Raw genomic sequence first — 21,035 nt, 5'->3', positions numbered from 1 at the left:
CAAACATAACAATTAATGTTTCCTTCCTGCTTCGGTTAGGTCATTAGCAATCACCGCAATGATCTAGAATTATGTTGGCATTGTTTTTAATGCTTGAAAAATGTATCTGTGCTTTGAATAATTCCTTATAAAAAAATGTCACTGGATTTAATTTCTATGCAAGTAACTCCATCTGTCCTTGATCCTTCGCTCTATGCAATAAAACTGTGGAAACACTGCACAGCTGATGAACGAGCTATCAAAACTGACAGATGGAAAGCTGTTTTTATTCAGCAAAAATTATTGTATTTAAGTGAACTTGGCTGGCTTTTTGGCAATATTCTCAACTAAGGACCTAAAATTGAGAGTATACAGAAAGTTAGAGTATGTATGCATGCATGGAGAGCCTGAGTTACAGAACCCAGATCCCAGAGAGATTTACAGGCAGTAATGATGGGAAGAGCATGACAGCCCACCAGCCCCATCAGACCATAGATTATGTTCTTTTGGAAATGCTCGACAGATCACCCCAGCTGTCCAGACTTATCATGCCAAGAGTTGTCCTCCTGGCTGGGGTCCACTGGCCAGGAGAGAAGAACCAGCAGCTGGTCTTTGTTATACATATTTCCATTTCCACAGTTCTTCAAGAGAGGAACCAAACCACCTTGTTGAATCTGGGCTAATGTATGTTGCAGCAAATGAGATATGTGAGTTGCGTGATCGTGAGGGCATTTTAGGAACTTTTTATTTTTTTATGTTAATAAGTCACAACCTTGGTGTTGCATAAACCTCAGTGGTTGTTATTTCCACCATTAACCTTGGTGGTCCACACAGGACAGGTGCTTTCAATTCGCCATTAACTGAGGTCACATGGAAACATGAATAGCAAGTGATGGGGCATGTCTAAAATGCATGTGCAGCGTTCAGTTGATTGATTAAATTTACTCTTTTTAACTTGTGCAATTGAACTGAAAGTATTAACAGTACATATTCAGTACATTTTTCAACAACACTGAAATAAGAACGTGTGACCGCAACCCGAGCAGTCACAAGGAAGATTCACAACATGGGAGTGATGTTGGCATCCAAAAAGGTGTTTAATTAAAGCAGTTTATTTTAAGAGCATAAAAACAAAGGTTATTAATAAAATAAAAACAGTTTAAAAACTAGAACTCTACTAAATGCAATACCAACTCTACTCTACACTAATGAGGCCTGAGTTTACCGCACTCAAGCAGCACTACAATAACCTTGTTTGACCTTGTTTCCTCATAATCCATCCACTAATTCCCTTGTGATTAGTGACAGCCATCTTGTTTATGCATCGTTCCTACCATGGATCGCGGAAAGAACCAAAAGGAGGGGCGGTTTTGGGGGGATTGGGAAGCAAAACAAATTTTAATATTAGAAACAGTAGTAATATTACCTATAAAATAATAAATATATTACCTACTAATGGTATTAGTTAGTTGCCACATATTAGCCTATGTATTTTTAAGCTATGATTCTCCCACAATTATGAAAACAAATCAGACAACCAAACCAAAATATGTAATTTACTTGAGTTTCTGACTAAATGTCTTATTAATGTTATAATAAAAATATTTATTAATTTAAACAAATTAGCCTAATTATGTGGGCAAAAAAATCATTTTAAATAAATGAAGATAAATGAAGACTTGTTTCGTTTTGAATCTCTTGAATGAATGATTCAGACATCAAATACATTTAACACTCACTGTTCGCCACCTGCTGGAATAATGTAAGACGGATTTTGATCGCGGCTCCCGCAACATCAGAGTCTACATCCGGACTTTAAACTTTTATCAATACTTTCGTTATTATTTAATGTTTGCAACAAAGAAATGTAGCCTACTGTGTAAGTAGACTGTTTGTGAAGCTGTTTCAAACAAAGCTTTACATGATGAGCGCTGCTCTCTCTGGATTAGCGGCTGCGCAAAAGCAGGTTTAAATATTCCGATGTGATTGTGATTTCAAAGGTTTAATAGACATAGCAGAATCACCGTCATTTAGGAATAAGATTGCATGTGTTTGAATCAAGATCGCGATCTTTTAATGATTAAAAGTGCATACATAGGCTAATATAAGGCTCATACGTATTTTTCTAGCCCATGTCATATTTGTACCAGACCTTAAAACGCGGCCCCTCCCCCGCTTCCGTGACCCATGGTTCCTACTCTTATTAACTAACCTATTTAAATTAGTATTTATATTTCTTCATCATTACACATAAATTAACTTTTGTGCATTATTTTCCAGACTACACTAAATGTGTATGTTTTATTAGTCTAGGCCACAGCCCTCCAAAATAAATTTTTTGCCCTCATTTTGGGAAACATTGCTCTACATATTAGACTGAGATACTTAGACATCTAAAGATGATACATTAAAATATTTTCACGAGTAATGACTGCATTATAATACATGATGATAAACCTCAAACTTGCTAATGTAGATCAATAAAAATAAGCTGCTGAAAAGAAAGTCACTTGGGATTTATTGAAAACAAAGTAAATCTGTAAGAAGGGGGTAAAAGATGGAGAGAAATGAAGCCCAGTAAAACACAGAAGCATTCATTCTCAAGTCTTCATGTGTCTTCTGCAAACAAATATTAACCAAAGCATTCAAGCAATTTGGCCTCCCTTCAGGACGTTCTTCCATCTTCTTTATCGCACAGAATTGCTCAAAACATTGCCATTAATCCACCTTCCCTTTGTTTGGATAGCTATAAATACCGCTTGATGTTTCCAGCAACCCCTTGGAGAAGTTTCCCCTTCCACACTTCTACAGGTTGTAAATGAACTTGCCACACACTTGAGAGAAGACAGAATTGATGATGCATCGCTTCTATGGAAATTAATGAGCGTCTGGTAGGAGAGTAATGGATGGTCCTCAGTGAGAAGCTAGTGAATTATCAGTGCTTATTGCCCAGAGCTAAGCCATCAACTCCAGAGTCCTGACAAACCTCGGAGTCTGTCTCTTCCAATAATGTTGTCCAGCAATCTCTGGTCTAATTCGTTGATTAAACTCTTGATTCTCTACTGCTGGTGATAAGTGAGACCTCAGACATAAATGAAAGGTGTCTCGTGCAAGCAGGCCCTGGAGGTCTTTTCAGTACCTTCTGGGTGAGGACTAAGGTTTTTCCAATCAGAATCTGACGCACGTCCTTGCACTTTCCTAATTATAATTGCAAAGTGAAAAGTAAATAAATAGGAATATTAGCAGCCGTGAAATGCTTTATGGGTAATTTGGCACAGAGATTAAATAATTGGCTGCCGTTATTACAGGAAGTAACAAGCTGTATTATTACTACTTTTGATAACAACTAAAACAACCAGTAGATATGAAAATGATTCAAGTAATCTCAAAATAGTCTGTTTTTTTTATTGCAGTAATAAAGGTTGTGGCTCTGAGGAAATCACACATCTGGTTGCAATTTCAAGTTATTAGCAGTGTGTGACTAAATACTGTTTATCAAGGTTAACTTAATTTGCAGCCAAACAAACAGGAAATAATTGCACTCTTCCGAGGGTCTCCTCACTTTTATTCGAAACAGGACCATTATTTCTATTAGCCCTCAACAACCTGGTCTCTTGTGTCTTCAAGAACCCTTTAATAGATGCATTTTAATAACAAGAAATTACATCTAAAACAGTGAGATTATACCTATAATAATAATCGGGGGTTGGCTGTAGACAAGGTGACAAGGCATAGAGTAAAAACAAGGGTAGACTCATAGACTGGGATAGTTTAGTCTTAACTTCCCAAATCCATTAATAATGGCATCAATTATTGATATATGAGCAATATCACACTCATAGTCATGCATATCAGCACTGGTATGATTTGGCCGCAGGCACAAGGCCAAAGTGATCAAAACTGTGCTGATATAGAGCTATATCGCATGACTCTGAGTGCGATATGGCATTTATACAACATTTTATGCCACAAGTGTGTAAATAAATAAGAAACATCAACAGGGCATCTTTAAAAAGGATGAAGGATGTGGGTTGAACTACTTCCTTCTGCCACAGATTAAATTCTCAAGCTGACAGTCTAACAGATGAGCCCAAGCCTCCATTGCTAATTAAAAAATGTCACTTTAGAACTAGTAACAATCACTGAGTTGCATCATTAACATTAAAAGCTTAATTTATTATGTAGAGTAATGCATTATGAAAGAAATATGGACTGAGCGAGTGATTACCTGCATCTAATACAGCTTTCATTCTTCAGCTCAGTCTCACGCTGATAATAAAACATTAGTTTAAAAGTCCGCCCACATCTCCAAAAATCTTGAAGCAAATTTTTAAATAGGCACATTCTTTGCAACTAATGCATGTTTGAGTCTTAAACAACTACATTCTCTTAAAAGCTTTTCTTAAAACAACATTTGGTGACACAACAACAGTAGTATTTGTCGAATTATATTTATATAGCACACACACTCTACATTGATTGGTGGTTTGACTGATTGATTGATTGTTTTCATATGCTCAAATGATGTTCTTCTGAAGTCATACAGGTTTTGACCAACATAAGGGTGATTAAATATTGACAGAAATGTTGGTGAACTTTTCCTTCAATTTCTTTGGACAGCTTTTAACATACTGTATAGCAATCTCCAAATCTTAGACTCATTTGTTATTTGTTATGATCAAAGCTAACACGTGTGTTCCATCCAGGCACTTCTCTAAACAACAATCACCGTATTAAATCAAGTAATATTGATTCTGACTCAAAGAGCTTTAAAGAACAGAGGATACATATAACTGACTGGTTCTAGAACACAAAACCAGCACTAATAACAGTGTACATGAGAGAGCCAAGGCAGAAAGACACTTGATTACACACTGTGAACTTTATCCAGCACATTAGAAAGCCTTCAGCACAAATACAGTCAGCTTCCTCAGGGAAATAATATATATCCGTGATCTGTTGAGCCATATCTCTGGTTTGTTAGGATTTCAGGCGCAGGATACCATGCTAGATCAGCACTCATTGGTATCATGTTCAGCCCGTATAATGAGCAGAGAAGCCTAGAGAAATCTGAGTTCTGTGTTTGGTGGCAGCCAGAGGCTACTTGGCTCAATGCCTGCTGCCCACGCTGTCTGCCTACACCACAAATCACATACCGAAATCTCAAAGTTATCTTGGCGCTAACCTCTCAATGTCCCTCATTAGCTACAGAGACCAGTATGTTAATATCTGCTAACCCATACTAATAAACCTATGTAATGATCAATGATGCTGTATCACAAGGTAATCATAGTCATGCTGACATATGTCCATAACACAACTATTACTAGCAACACTGGTTATACAACAGCTCAAGGCACATGTATGTAAATAAAAGAGGAAAAAACAAGGATTTGTCCTAAAAGTCCCTCTGTGCACCTACTTTCTTATGCCAAGGATTCAGCATCTGCCATTTCTAGCTTTTGTCAATGACTAAAAAGTTGTTATTGACGACTAAGAAGTTTGGAGTAACAAGGAAGCAGAATGCTTGCTTTTATAAAACTTACATTTAAACTGCTAGTTTTGTGTTCGAAATTCAAAATTGCATATTTCCCCTACTCAAGTACAGCTACGTTCACACAGTCAGTGTTTATGACTGACAACCATATTTACTATCGGTTGTAACTCTCAAATTGTCCTGTTCATACAACAAATGTGGCTCGAAATCTGTCTGTATGAGTGAATAATGTCAAGCCCCTACTCTCATCAGCCATATTATTTCAGCTATCCTTCATGTCTATAGCATAACATTGCTGAATTAATGCAAATCCATTGCATATTCAAGGGCCCTTTTGTCACAGATTTGTCATTTTAGACAAATCTCGCCCAAAAATTAGACTTAGAATTCACTGAAAATCGAAACCATATAGAATTTTAAGAAATGCAAAAAAGCTTAGTTATATCACCACATTTCCAGCCGACAAAAGTGTGTACCACCAATCACACATTTGCACTCAAAATAGTATGTTTTCAGGCGGTTGGCTAAGCTGTGATTGAATTTCTCAGTGCTCTTTGCCTCTGTTCTGGCGTATAATGAGTTGTATAATGAGATATTATGCAAAGCCCCTTCTCCAGCCACCAACAGGGCGCTTCAAGCTGTTCTTATTAAAATAAAAAATAACACACATTTACCATTGCATTGTTTTATGTAAGCTCCTTCCAAAATGCTTTTTCATTTCACAAATACTTCCAGAGTTAACTGAAACTTGAGATTAATACAAACTTCTTAGGCCCTGTAAATTAATCTCAGGGCCTTCACTAAATTTCCTATTTTTATGTATGGGCCACCTCTCCAGACCCAGTAAGTAGACTACGCCATAGAAGAACTTAGTGGGCCCCACTTGGCACAGCTGTGATTACTCTAAGTATTTTAGAAGTATTAATATTGAGGCTTAAAGCTATTTGCCAGTGCTGAGAAGAATGCCGTGGGAAATGTAACAGAAGCTTATTTTTGTAAGGGGAGAGTGCTCACAGACCATATGCTTTATTGAGTGCTCGCATTCACCTCCTAAGATTGATAATTAACATTTCTTTGGTGTTTAACATTATTTAAAGTGCCAAAACGAGCCAGTTTAGTGTGCCATAACAATGGAAAATGTCAATTACAGTATTAAGCAATGCTTTATCACAAAAGACCAACTTGTTCCATGTATACTATACTTTATGTTATGACTCTTTTTCTGTTTGGGGATAGGAGGCCCTATTGTGATTTTGGGCATCTCATTAGCCTATTCAGGAGGCAGACAGTGTGTTCAAATGCTCTGTGTGTCCTCAGGTAAAGGTTTCTCAAGGTCTCCCTCGACTATTTGATTGTTTTGGCTCCATGCTCTGCGTTCAAATGCGACTCTGAGCTGCAGTGTAGAAAGCACCTAAATTAATTTGCCAGCTGTGGCTTAGAGACAAGGCTGGAATGATGAAAAGCATGCATTTCCTCCCGCTGTTGGAGGACAGCAGAGAGAGAGAGGGGGGATCGTGAAAAGAAAGCAAAATGAAGGATCCATATGCGCCTCACAGGGTGCGAGAAAGGGAGGAATGCAGCCTTATTGATGGGCACAAACTGACAGGATAGATAGATAGATAGATAGATAGATAGATAGATAGATAGATAGATAGATAGATAGATAGATAGATAGATAGATAGATAGATAGATAGATAGATAGATAGATAGATAGATTAATCTGAGATCTTCTCCTTTATACAAGGGGATATGGGGTTTCAGTTAAGGTATGCTTGGTCTAGTAGTTTAGGACCTGTTTAATAGGACCCGTGAGATAACTGCTACCTGTCATTTTGTGTGGTAATTTATATGGCTTGGCAATAAATTGTTCCAGGTTCAGTACAAGTTAAACTTTATGATTACAAAGCAAATCTGACTTTCCAACAGTTTGTAAAAACAAGCAAAAAAGACCTGTGTACAGTAATGCACTTACAATTTATCTAAGGGGAAATGTACTGCACTTGGTTAAACATCATAAAACATACTGTTTCTGAAATAAAGCCACAAGACTTTAACATGACTAGAAACCGGAGGGATAAAATTGGTTAATTGTTGCACAGCTCTCTGGAAATGTAACCTTTAGTTTGATTTTCTTTAGTATTTTTCAATTGTTAGTGTATGTTTATTGTTTTCCCTATGCCTTGATTGTTGCCATGGTTATGATCACCCGTGTCTTGTTCAGTTTCTTGTTATCCTGTGTGCATTTCAGCCCTGTTTGTTTTTGCCCTCTGGTCAATCACGGTCATATTTTTCCTAATAGTCCCTGTTGTCAAGGCAATGCTGTTTATCAGTCCACTCATCCGGGTAACTGAAACCACCTGTACTTTTACATCTCTCATACTACACTCGGCCTGTATCCAAAATCACCCCTAATACCAACACAATCTCATTTTGGCACATTGATGGTTAATTCGCATGAATTCATATAATCTCATTCTCAGGTTTAGAGATGATCTGTTTATGCCCCATAGTGACGGTTATGTTTAGAGGTGGGTTCAAGTGTTGAAAATTCCCACGTCTTGTCAGAAGCTGACATCCGCAGCACTTTTGCTGCACTTAGTGTCCAAATTCACTCTCTTTTATTTCTTACAACTGCAGTTGGCACCATCTTGTGTCTCACACAGTTATCAGTTGTAGTGAAAATGACCTCAGACGACTTCAGTGTATTACTGTAATATTGTTGCAGTGTTAATCTTATTGCTAGGCAGATTGTTTTGTGCATTGTAGTGGGCTATTTATAAAAAGTACTCTCGAATCACTATTTAATGGTTTTATTTGTATTTTTTAATTGCTGAGTTGTACTGTATGTACAGTCAGATATTTGCCGCATTATTGACCAGTGCACTGTACATAAATCATCCCTTATTTACTAACCTTGTCTGCTGCCATAATAATGTAAATCCAGCAACTTTCACATTTTAAAGTAATACCAGAAAGTGAAAGAAAAACTCCACTCCAATTATATGCAATAGTCCATGCATCTAAATCAGAAGTCATGCCACTAAAATAGCCTTTGTAAACTGATTAATACACATATTTGTATAGAAGAATTAATATAGCACTTAATATAATTAATAAAATATGATCTTCCATTGTAAATGCATTACTGAGGGACAAGTACAATTATTTTCTGTGGCATATGACAGTATGACACAGATGCTGTTGACAACCAAAGAAAAACAATTAGATTTGTCCTTCAGTTTGCAAAAACAAAAAACGTGCTAGTTTTGAAACTACAACCTTTCATTCCTTTTATAGAGAAACATATTTACTCAAGGTTACCATATGAGCACACTTATATTGTGCTTTTTTTGACAGTGAACTTTCGTGTTACTTTTTCCAGTTAAATTATTTTATGACTAATTGATTTGATTAATATTTTGCAAACAATAGTTTTGTCACTGGCAATTAGTCTCTCATGCAATAATTATGCTTCAGAAAATAAGCTCTTGTGGCCTTTTAAAAGTTCACGGAACAACAGCTGGAGACAGAGCAGAGGGGGAAATGATAAACAGAACGTGAATGTCTGAAACAGAGTAGGAGTGTGAGTGAGACACTTAGGTGAGCATGTGTGTGCATATGCATGAACCCATCAATGTGTTTAAAAATGAGAAAACAGAACAGTGAGTAAGAGATGAGTGGTGTTAAAAGAGAGCAAAGGGCAGGCAGAAGAAAAAAAGAGAAACATCATGAAAGAAACAGCTTCAGCTACAGTGCAGGTAATGGAGGAAGAGAGGAGATGGATGTAAGCCAAGTCTCTCAGCATTCCCTCCCCCTGTACAGGCCAGCTCAGAGGAGGAGTGTAGGTGGGAGTTAAGCACTTCTCCAGATGTAGTTGAATGCTGCTCCTGGAGTCTGACTTACTCATATAAGCCTCCATCACTTGGAGTTCCCAACAGTTCTTGCTCAGTCAAGTACAGGGATAAACAAAATTACGGAACGTTTGCGAGTCATCTGCAAACAATTACACACTTCGTCTTCACCTGTAACGTTTTCTCAACAGGAATCTTGAGGTAAGACGCAATATTTGTTCCAAGATACTCAAGTTGAGATCTGTCTCAGCATCTAATTATCAGAAATAGCATGCCATTTTTTTTTCTTCTGAACTTTCTTGCTCATAAATATTCCAGTGCATATTAAAAAGTTCACTGTAGTTCCCCTTGGTCATTAGGACCTGAGTTGTTCTCAAATGTATCCTATTCAAATAAATTCACATAAATTTTGACTTAAACAGAACTGAACCCTGAGCAGAAGTTAACTTCAAAAGAAGTGTTGAGGTTTGATGATCTTAAAATATCTTTGATATAATTATGTATGAATTCAGTTAATATTTTAAAAGTGAAGTAAATCTCCGTCTGAGGTCCAGGGCAATCATCAGCCAGTATTCTACAGTAATTCAAGCCACCAAAGATCAATTTGAATTCATTTTAACATAAATTATGCCATCAAAAGTCAAAACAGAACTAATTTCTATAAATGTTTAATATTACTAGAGACCCTTTCCTTTGCAAGATATTGGAAAATTATTATTGTGCTTTATTGCATAAGCTACCACTAGAATTTTTCTACAGGAAAGAGAAATAGTAATGTATAACATACGTTTAGAGGTGGAGTGTAAGTAGTTTTCTGTGAAACAGTTAGGTTAATCATAATGGATTAAAATACCAAGACAGAAAATACTGGATGTAAATTGCTTGGTTTATTTACAGGCCAATGTTGCAAACAGCATGAAAGAGACAGGAATGCAGTGGGAATAAAATTGTCCAAAATAGTCATCATGGGTCATTATCGGGCCTCTGTCAGATGAATAAATCATGCCTGACGTTTCACCTTTTGGCCGCCCTGCACTAAACAACAGATATGAGCAACCTAAGCTGGCAGAAAGGAAAAGTAATCAAAATGCAAAACAGGGGCCTTACCATCTTTCTGTGCCTTGGAATCCAAATATTCTTGTATTTAGGAAGTGTAGCAATTGTCTTCTTCCTCTTAAATGTAGTTTGTGTAATTAAGCTGTGGATGAGTTGCCCGCTTGTGGTAGGAAACCCATGCAATGCTCTTCCTGAGACAAACACTTGAGCAATGATTTATTTTGTGTGGGCTCAGCAGCTCTGTGGTGGAGGACAGACACTACACTTAAAAAATAACAATATAATTGCTGTATGTACAAAACAGTAAATATTCATAAATATGTGCAGTAATCATACAGTATTTAGTTGAATTACATCACAGTGTCTACAGATTAATAGTAAAAAAAAAAATTTGGTGAAACAATATGTACTTGCACAGTGTTTTTCTTATAATGGATTGCTTTAAATGTGTAACATATATCAACTAAATTGATATGTAATATGTTTCTTGAGTTAGAATTATCCTCTCAAAGAGACATCGGTGGTTAAAAAGATCATGACAGACTAACAATATGTTGCAATAAGTTATGTGTGCGAGTCAGGCATGTGCACAACTTTCAGAGGTTGATGAGTCATCATACTTCAGAAGTAGTGTCACATGGCATCCATAAAAAGCTCATATGAGACATTCAACATCAACTCAAATGTTCAGTGATTTGCTTGCTTTTTACTGTAAGTTATTTTTAGCTTATGCAAGTAAAAATTGCAGACTGATTGCTGTATCAACAAATTGTTTACATTGTATGCAATGTAAAACTCTGCTTTGCAGTCACACCGTTCCTAAATCAGATAATGGCATGAGAGGGACATGGCTCCAGTGGGTGTACCTGCTCTCTTACTGTTGGCATCTTGCCTGCTGTTCATCTTGCCCTCATGCCTCTATGCGTGTCCGAGGTCCTGCAGTTGCCCCAGCCCTAAAGAGGTGCACTGTACCTTCCGTCACCTACCCTCTGCCCCACAAAACCTACCCAAGGACACTGAGAGACTCAACCTAGGGTAGGATACTGTGTAGTTGTCTTTAGAAGATGATAGACTTAAAATGAAGGGGAAAAAAGTATTTTGACACATTGTGGTTGTGAATAGGTCATGTTGTTCCAAAACTGTATGACTTTCTTCTGTGGAACACAAAAGAACAAACAGAGTGTTTTTTGTTGCCCATACAATGGAAGTCAATGGTAACCAGAACTTTTTTGGAACCAACATTTTTCAAAATATCTTCTTTTTTGTTCCACAGAAGAAAGTAAGTCACATTTTATGTTTGGGTGAACTATCACTTTAATGTGCTGAGCTACACCTGTGGTTAATGTTGGAACTAGAGGAGAACTGACTTCATACAGCACCTAAAAATCACCAAAACACCAGTTGGGTAAAATTAAGTCAATTACAACCAAAATTGGTGCTGATTACTCTGCATCTCACAAAATTAGAGGGTAATTGATTTGATATGTTTTAAGCTAACATTTTTTTCGCAACTATCTTTGCTTTCTGTAAAGCTATAACAGCATCGGCACGGTTGGGTCTTCAGATTTTGCAAACCTGCGGCAATTGGAAATGCTCATGCTCCATGGAAACGATATCTCCTCCGTCTCTTCCGGATCCTTTTACCACCTCCGTTCCCTCCAGGTATAAGTTCATATGAGATGCACATCAAACACATTATACTCGTCTACTGTACTGTAGCATCTTTGTGTCTCTAATTTTCTATAAATAGTTAAGAAATTGCATTGGGGTATAATTGATGTTCTTTATTGGCACAGATACTCAAGTTGAGCTACAACAAACTCAAAAGAGTTGACCCCAGCTTGTTCGAGGGCTTGACCAGCCTTGTACGGCTTCATTTAGACCACAACCTCATTGACTTCATTGAGCCTTTTTCATTTACTGGACTCACATCATTAAAGCTATTGCAACTGGAGGGGAACCGACTGCAGGACCTCCACTCTCACACATTTATTACTGTCTCAGTCCTGGGTACATTTTGGAGCTCAGGACTGCGGCATCTGCACCTAGCAGACAACCAACTAGAATACCTGCTGCCTGGAACTCTGCAGCACTTAGACAGGCTAGAAGTCCTCTCTCTACATGGAAACCCCTGGGCCTGTGACTGCCACTTACATTGGTTGTTGGAGTGGGACAAAAATCATGAGGGTGAAAGTTCTTTGATTGTATTTTCCAAACTTTGCACCACTCACTCAGATTGTTTTGTAATGGCAATGAATAAAATCCCATTGCACACAAATATATAGAACTTCACATATAGTGTTTATACATCATTTATTCAAGATTGTTACATTTATCATCACTGTCCTAGATGCACTGTATTGTTACATTGCATTTAAGGTTGAAAGAGCACAACTGACTCCACTGACTGCAAATAACTACAAGGAAAACAAATATTTTTTTTATTATTATTATTATTTAAATTCTCTATCTCTCTTTTTACAGGAGTTATTAAGTGCAAAAAGGACCGTGAATCTGGAGATGCTGGCAACTGTGCTGCTTGTGCCTCACCAAAGCCTTTGAACAACAGCCAGATCTTGCAGCTTTCAACCAGCCAGCTCACCTGTTACCAACCCTCCCTTCAATCCCCACTTAAAATTGGGGAGAGTAGCATGTGGGAAAATCAGGAGCCAGATGCCCCCTACATCAAGGACCTGGAGCATCCTCTTGGCCATCTGACATTCATTCTCTCTGACAGTCATGGGAATCGGGCACACGTGGCTTGTAATGTAACACGTCCTGTTGAAGACACCTCCATGGTGTGGGAGCCAGTGAGGAGAACAGATGAGATTGCTGTAAATGTGACTCTACGGACACTTCTGGAGTGTGAGATCGATAGAGACGCTCTTCAGAACCTGTGGAGGTTGGTTGCCTACTACTATGAGAGCCCAGCCATTTTGGAACGGGGAACCAGACTTGGGAATTCTTCAAAGGTGACTTTTCAGTACTCTCAAGCCTCACATGAGGAATCACCATATTTCACAGAGCTCAAAGGACACTTAATGGCTGAACCAGCCTGGCTTTTACAACCAAGGGTCACCCTTCAGCTGAACCGGCGCAAAACAACAACTAAAAAACTGGTGCTGAACTTCTCCACTTTTATATCAAAGCACATCATTGGAAGAGGGGATGAGGAGGATGTAGTCTCCTCCTGGGCTATGATCCAAAGAGGAGCCCCGGGGAGAATACAGTCAGTGCTAGAACACTCTGAAGTCCGTCTGGATTGCAGCGTGCTAAGCTCGTTGGGAATTCTTCAAAGGTGACTTTTCAGTACTCTCAAGCCTCACATGAGGAATCACCATATTTCACAGAGCTCAAAGGACACTTAATGGCTGAACCAGCCTGGCTTTTACAACCAAGGGTCACCCTTCAGCTGAACCGGCGCAAAACAACAACTAAAAAACTGGTGCTGAACTTCTCCACTTTTATATCAAAGCACATCATTGGAAGAGGGGATGAGGAGGATGTAGTCTCCTCCTGGGCTATGATCCAAAGAGGAGCCCCGGGAAGAATACAGTCAGTGCTAGAACACTCTGAAGTCCGTCTGGATTGCAGCGTGCTAAGCTCGGGGCATCCGCCTGTGGAGTGGATGCTTCCAGACTTAACAACAGTGGATCAAACTGATTCTCATAAATTAAGGCTGGAGAATTACAGACTAGTTATCAAAAACACAAGTATTGCAGACTCTGGGCTGTATCATTGCTTTGTGAGGACTGACACTAATGTGGACATCGTCCCCTATAGACTCACAGTCAGGATGCGTCTCTTAAGTCCCAGTGATTTAAATGGAAAGAAGATATCTGTGGAGAAGGGGGACACTCTTAGTCTTCCCTGTTTAGTAACTTCTCCTCATCCAATTGAGACAAGATGGTTCCTACCAAACAATCATATTTTTAAAGCGTCAGACATGAAAGGAAGGGTGTATGTATCACAGAACAACACTTTGATCATCAAAAAAGTGACTTACGAGGATGCCGGAGAGTATAGTTGTTTAGCAGCTAACCTCTATGGGGCTGATATGTTGTCTCACCTAATTGTTGTTGTTGGTGAAAAGGAAGACGCACAAAGAGGTGTTACGGTCTCGATGGGTGAATTACTGCTTTTTGAAAATGAGGACAGTGAAGGGTCAGGATATGAAGAAATCAAAAGACCAACTACTAAACTCACACCTCAGAGGGTCGATGGAAAACACGTCCGACAAAATTCAAAAGGAAAGAAAATCAAAGAGAGTGTGAGAAAACCTAATAACGCTGTCAAAGAGCTTGATCCCGGCCGCTGGGAGCAGATTCTTGCAAAAGCTAACGCTAAACTCTCAACCATGTCACCAGTTACGGCGCACCTAGAAATGACAAAAACAATGACTGAGTCTTCACTGATTACAACCAACAAAACTTTGTTGGCTGCTACCTTTAAAATGACTAAAACAGATGTTACAGCTAGCAGTACCAGCGCAAGTTCAAGCATCCAACATTTCAATGCGGAACAGCTGGAACCACCACCCCTCAATGAGCATGTACAAGAAACTACACAGGTAGAAAAATCAAAAGACAAGACAAGTGATTATAACATTTCATATTTGACTTTAGAACACATAGACTCAACAACGGTACCTGAACATGAGACTCAGCTGATAAAACAGGTAGACAGACAGACAATAGAAGAGAAAATAAGGGCTAATAATAATTCCATCTGGAACCAAAGACGAAGATTCCCATATAGGCAGCGTAGGCCTCCTTCACGTAGACCACGTCCAAAGAGACCAAATTTCACCCTAGCTCCCTCTACAGCAGTGCCATTCACTCACTCTCCAGTCAAGACACTGATACCTAAAAGTAGTGTAGCAATGACCACCAACTCTTATACTCAAGCCCAAAACAAAGATGTCACAGCTTTAATGACTTTAGAAGTTTCCCCTGCACATTACCCAGTAACCGAACGCTTTGCCATGGCAGTCACAGAGGACCCTCTTAAAGTGCCTATAACAATGTTCAGAAAAGATGAGAACTTGAATGAACTTGAAAGCAAAACAAAACACATTGAGTCAGTTCAGCTTGTAAGTACAACATCTCTGCAAGAAAATGAAGCAGTTCCTGCTACACGTGCTACACCCAGACAGATCAACAGGTATGGACATGAAAACAGAGAGATCATCTTGAGAACTAATAGCCAGGCAAATGAGAATAAGACCAGGCAGATTTTGACAACTGCCATCCCTAATCTTCAAATTAGCTACATAAATCCTCCAGAGACAAAAATAGCACATGTGACTGAGAAACCAACCTTAACTAATGTGGACCAGCAGAGAGTTTACAACTGGGCAATGCATCCTGAAGGAGTACCTATCCACCCCTGGTTAATCCAAAAGTCTACACCAAAAAAACAAATCTCCATTACACCCCATCCCTACAATCAGTTTCCCTTCTGGCCCACAGTTCATAGCTCAAAGCACCACCACTCCCAAGACAAAACATGGTATTTCCTACAAACAGGAGGCAGGGGTGCAGGGGCCACCAATCGGCCTGAAATCACTGCTCAAACAGCAAAGCCCACAACTTATATTTTGGGGTCAGTGACGGCTTCCGTTGCGAGGACCATAGCTCCACATGTCAGCTCGTCTCGTGTACGTGACCACTTACTTTTCAACAGGCTCAGAAACAGATATAGACAGTCACAGCTTGATGCATATCGACTAGCCCAGATGGGAAAGCTTGTCACTTCTAAGCCAAGGACATATCGTCCCACCCCACAGCCTCACCAAGCTCCAAATATCCCAAACATCTACAAGCCTGTGACTCCCCCATCCATCCTAGCATATACAAACAAACCAACCTTCACAGCTAGCGTACCATATGGCAGTCGCTGGCACTACAGTCAGTTTGGAGCAAAGAAATTGAGCACTGCCATTCCCTTTCCAAACCTGATGGGCAATGGCGCCAAACCCAGGATCACAACAACTGAATCCGTTACTATATCTGCTTTAGCAGAGACAGATGTGCTCTTGTCCTGTAGATCATCTGGGGACCCCAAACCTAATGTTTCATGGACCAAAGTTTCAACAGGTGATTCTTCGCTACATAATTTTTACGGCTGCATCTGTCTGAATGGAGGATGAAATTTAAAAAAAACTTTTTTAGAGCGCCCACTCCCAGCTTACCTTAGATCGCTATCAAACACTGCTATCATGCTTTATAAGTGAACTATTTCTACTTCATATGCTTAGCAGGGCCATCGCTAGGAATTCTGGTGCTTAGTCATCTATACAACAGGCTACTTAAAGCAGTTAGATAACAAATAAATGTAACATTAGGCATTCATTATTACGTCTAGAACTAAAATGTATCAAAATTAAATTGTTCACAAATGTTAAATATTGGTTCATAATCCTGCTGTGTGACTTCAGCTACAACAATAATTTAATGAAGAAGCAATAGCAACACAGCCACTAATGATGATGATGATGTGTGTTTATGTGATTTATGAGGACATAAATTGATAGGCTACTGGTATAACAGCTTAAACATATTTTATGGAGAAATTTCCTCGTAGTCCTACCATTACACCTACAAAATCAATGTGTGTGTGTGTATGTGTGTGTTTGTGAAAGAGAGATGTTAGTAAAACGTGTGTAAACCAATTTGTCTATACTGCTCTGAACTATGAGTATTCCACAAATACCCTTTATCTTTCTCTTCTCTTGTTCTGTAGGACCTATAACTCTTTAAAATTCGAGGCTTTTTAAAAACCTTTAAACCTTTTGTCAACACATTCAAAGTTTGTCTTGACAAACTTGCTTTACTATTTAAAATAACAGAAATATGAATTTATTTGGATTTCATTTTAATTGTACTGCCTTACATTCAAATTCACATTGCAATTCTACATCCTGTTTCTTAACTTAATTATTATTTTTATTATTATTTTCAATTTAAAAATTAAAATGGACTGTAAAAGACTGTAGCTAAGATGTAGGCTAAGATGTACAGTATCCCTTTCGAAACAAAAATATATGGGAATATACTGCAAAATATAATGCAGTATATTACATAATATTAAATTTCCATAAATGGGAAACTACCCTTACGAAACAAAAATATATGGGAATATACTGTGAAATATAAATCGATATTATATTACATAATACATTTCCATAAATGAGAAACTAGTGCTTATATATTTCAATATACTAGGTCTAACTCAATCTGACCTAATGACATCATCACATGGCACAGCTGATTGGTTCTCTCCTGTATCGGTAGCCAATGAGCTCGCTGCTCAACATGACTCGCGCTTGCCGTAGCAGTTGCAGCTTGCTTCAGAAACCCTCCACCTTCCCCAGCTCCACCTGTATAGATCTGCTACGAGGTGATTCACATATGCTATATAGGGTTATTTCATGTATGTTATATTTGCAGAAGCAATATTTCTTATACGCTCACAGCAGCATGTTGTGGATGTATTGGCAGTAGCAAGTCTCGGTACTTGCTCTGCCGCAGCAGCAGCAGCAGCGTAGCAGATCTATTCCACCAAGACCAACTACATTAACATTTTCATGTACATTACCATGCCAATCCCTCCGAGAGTTGTCATGACAGAAATATATATATATATATTATTACAGAGCCTGTGGTTAGGATGAAGATTGGCCAAACACCATTAAGACTATAAGTATGTTGCTTCTTTTAAAAAGTAATGGCTGTGCACTATTCAGCACAGTGATAGACTCTTTCATAAATACTTTAGTACATGTAAGTGTTCTTGTGCTATTGGTGACTAGCTATATATGAAATATATTGTAAATAATTATTGAATTTAAGAAATATATTACATTATTTATTTTATATGTATTATTCAATATATTGTTATTAACACTATATTATACTTATTTTTGCGTAAGGGATATCACAATCTAAAAAACCACGTCACACAGTCTGCTTTTTTTATGAAAGGTCTCACTTGTCTCTTATACAGTTGGACAAGCAACCTTTGAAAGGACATGGAAAATAAATTGCACAGTGTGCAGCTATCTTAAGAAGAATTCTATGAGCTCTTTTATCCTATCATTGTTAATTACTATGAAATGGTACAGCTGTCATAAAAAGATGTAAACAATTTCTCTCTTTTTGTTTTCAGTCCACAAAGACACATCACTGCTTTCCCCAATGGCACTCTGAGAATTCTGAGACTGACTGAGAAAGATGGAGGCAATTATCTGTGCATGTATCAAAGACCAAATGGTGAGGACATGGAGCTGTTCCAAGTAGAGGTTCTCATGAGGCCACCAAAGATAGAGAACACTGGGGCACAACATAAAAGAGTTGCTAATGGAGACAACTTCCTGGTGGACTGTGTAGCTTCTGGCCTTCCAGACCCTGAGGTTTCATGGAGCCTCCCAGATGGCACCATGATCAACAATGCCCTCCAGTCGGATGACAGTGGAACCCGTAACCGGCGCTATATCATCTTTGGGAATGGAACGCTTTTGTTGCAACAAATGGGAAAGAAGGATGAAGGCAATTATACATGCTATGCTAAGAACACCCTGGGGGAAGATGCAATGAAAGTAAGTGTCCAAGTCATGCCAAACTCACCCCAAATAACTTCTAAAGAGCAGGTATCCATGTGGGCACCTTTCGGGCAATCAGCCCAGATGAAGTGTGATGCTACCGGTGTGCTATCAGCTACGATCATCTGGATCTCACCAAGGAATGAGATAATACCCTCATCTTCGGTCAAATACCAAATCCTAAATGATGGGACTCTGATCATTAAAAAACTGACTTTGGCTGACCAGGGAAAGTATGCCTGTGTTGCACGGAACCCAGCCGGAGATAACATCAAGAATGTGAACCTTCTAGTTGAGGTTAAAGGCCCACAAATCAATGGACACAGTGGGCGATCAGAGAACAAACTTTTAGCAGTGTATTACCAGACTTTGCTGCTAGATTGCAAAGCAGAAGGTAAGCCTGTACCACAGATCACCTGGACCACACCTTACGGCATGTCTCTACCCACTCCATATTTAGGAGGTAGGTTCCAAGTCCACAGGAATGGCACTCTTGAATTGAGGGGCATTCGAAAGACTGATGAAGGTCGGTTTCTGTGCATAGCTAAGAATTACTTAGGGGAAGCAAGTGTAGCAGTTGACCTCAAAGTTGCATCACTTGCTGAGAAGCCAAGCTTTCCAGTGCCAAACATAGAGGTTCTTCCTCTCAAAGCAGATGGTGATGACATATCTTTGGAGTGTCGTGCTACAGGAAAACCAAAGCCAGTGTTTCTATGGATTCTACCCAATGGAACAGCACTGAATCCAGGCATGAAACTTCGGCGGTTCATTCACTACCTGGGAAATGGGACGTTACACATTACGCAGCCAGGTGTCATTGACAAAGGTGTGTATCGGTGCCTGGCTAAAAATGTAGCTGGACAAGCAGAAAAGCGCTATGCTTTAGAACCTGGACAGAAGCCTCAAATTAGAAGTACAGCTTCAACAATGAAGATTTCGTTTGGACAGACAGTAAATATGCCATGCAATGCTGATGGTTGGCCTCAGGCAAAAATTACCTGGACTCTTCCAAATGGCCTGGTCTTAGACAAGCCCCAAATTATTGGAAGAGTAACATATTTATCTAACGGCACACTTCAGGTAAAAGAAACATCCAAATTTGATAGAGGAACGTATACCTGCAAAGCCACAAACACCTTTGGATCCTCAACATTGTCATATCCAGTAAGTATTATGGTGTTTCCACCTCAAATCACTCATGCTCCACCTTCAGTAACCAGAGTTAACAGGGGGTCTCCTGTGATTCTGACCTGTATAGCTGCTGGCATACCCAAACCAGACATTTCTTGGACTCTGCCTGGACGTACCACGCTTGTACCCAATAGTCGCTTCACAGCACAGGGTGGAATTCGCATGACAGAGGAGGGAAATTTGGTCATACAGGACCCAGGCCTCATGAACTCAGGGATTTACAAATGTAATGCTAGAAATGCCTTGGGAACAGACTTCAAAGCAACATACCTTCAAGTGATCTGAGCAATAGACAGAAATCCATCAGGTTATTAAGAACACTAAATGGGAACCTTTCTTTAAAAACATAAATCATACTTTAAAAGTGCACCAATGCACTTAAAATACCCCCAACAATGTTGTTAAATAGCATTTTTCCTTAATAGTTTTTGTGAATAGCCATGGATTGTTGTCTTTGGATCTGCCCAATAACTGACCCGAGGATAAGATTTCTTTAGTATTCTATATTTAATTTATGAAATTATTGGTTTGTACATATTTATATATTCCACAGTTTAAACAGAATAATTTTTACATACTTTTTTTAACATAAATTGCACATAAAACATTCCAGAATGTCTGTGATTCGTCTGATATGTTCTGTCTGTTGAATTTCTTGCATTCTTCAGTGTATTAGAACAAAATAGCCTTGTCAGAGCAGAACGAGGCCTTGTATGGTACAAATGTTGGCATTGTGGTAGTTGTCCAAATAAATAAGACAAGAACACAGTATGTAAGACACTTACTGCTACACTGGGCAAATAAATAATAATATTTGATTTCTGGTCTTTAGTCTTTAATATCAAGTCAAATCACATT

The 21,035-nt window shown here is 38.8% G+C and overlaps 1 protein-coding gene across 1 annotated transcript; it reads left to right on the top strand.

Moving 5' to 3' along the window:
- Nucleotides 1-9,460: 9,460 nt before the first annotated feature.
- Nucleotides 9,461-20,970, top strand: LOC107562937 (matrix-remodeling-associated protein 5-like). The gene is made up of 8 exons (XM_016247695.1): nucleotides 9,461-9,529; nucleotides 11,193-11,419; nucleotides 11,917-12,046; nucleotides 12,181-12,571; nucleotides 12,869-13,356; nucleotides 13,683-16,482; nucleotides 16,920-16,926; nucleotides 18,554-20,970. The coding sequence occupies exons 2-8, from the start codon at nucleotides 11,232-11,234 to the stop codon at nucleotides 20,460-20,462; spliced, it is 5,913 nt and encodes a 1,970-aa protein (XP_016103181.1). The 5' UTR covers nucleotides 9,461-9,529; nucleotides 11,193-11,231; the 3' UTR covers nucleotides 20,463-20,970.
- The last annotated feature ends 65 nt before the right edge of the window (nucleotides 20,971-21,035 follow it).

This window comes from Sinocyclocheilus grahami, unplaced genomic scaffold (genome assembly GCF_001515645.1).
Source record: "Sinocyclocheilus grahami isolate Dianchi unplaced genomic scaffold, SAMN03320097.WGS_v1.1 scaffold849.1, whole genome shotgun sequence".
Classification (NCBI taxonomy): domain Eukaryota; kingdom Metazoa; phylum Chordata; class Actinopteri; order Cypriniformes; family Cyprinidae; genus Sinocyclocheilus; species Sinocyclocheilus grahami.
Note: the sequence above shows the minus strand (reverse complement) of the source record. Positions and strands in the feature narration are given on the sequence as shown.

Excerpts from the sequence above, each read along its gene's own strand:
- LOC107562937 (XM_016247695.1), top strand. The coding sequence starts at position 11,232 with ATGGCTCCAGTGGGTGTACCTGCTCTCTTACTGTTGGCATCTTGCCTG. Across the intron at positions 11,420-11,916 it reads ACTGAGAGACTCAACCTAGG|CTATAACAGCATCGGCACGG; the intron begins GTAGGATACTGT and ends CTTTCTGTAAAG. Across the intron at positions 12,572-12,868 it reads GTGGGACAAAAATCATGAGG|GAGTTATTAAGTGCAAAAAG; the intron begins GTGAAAGTTCTT and ends CTCTTTTTACAG.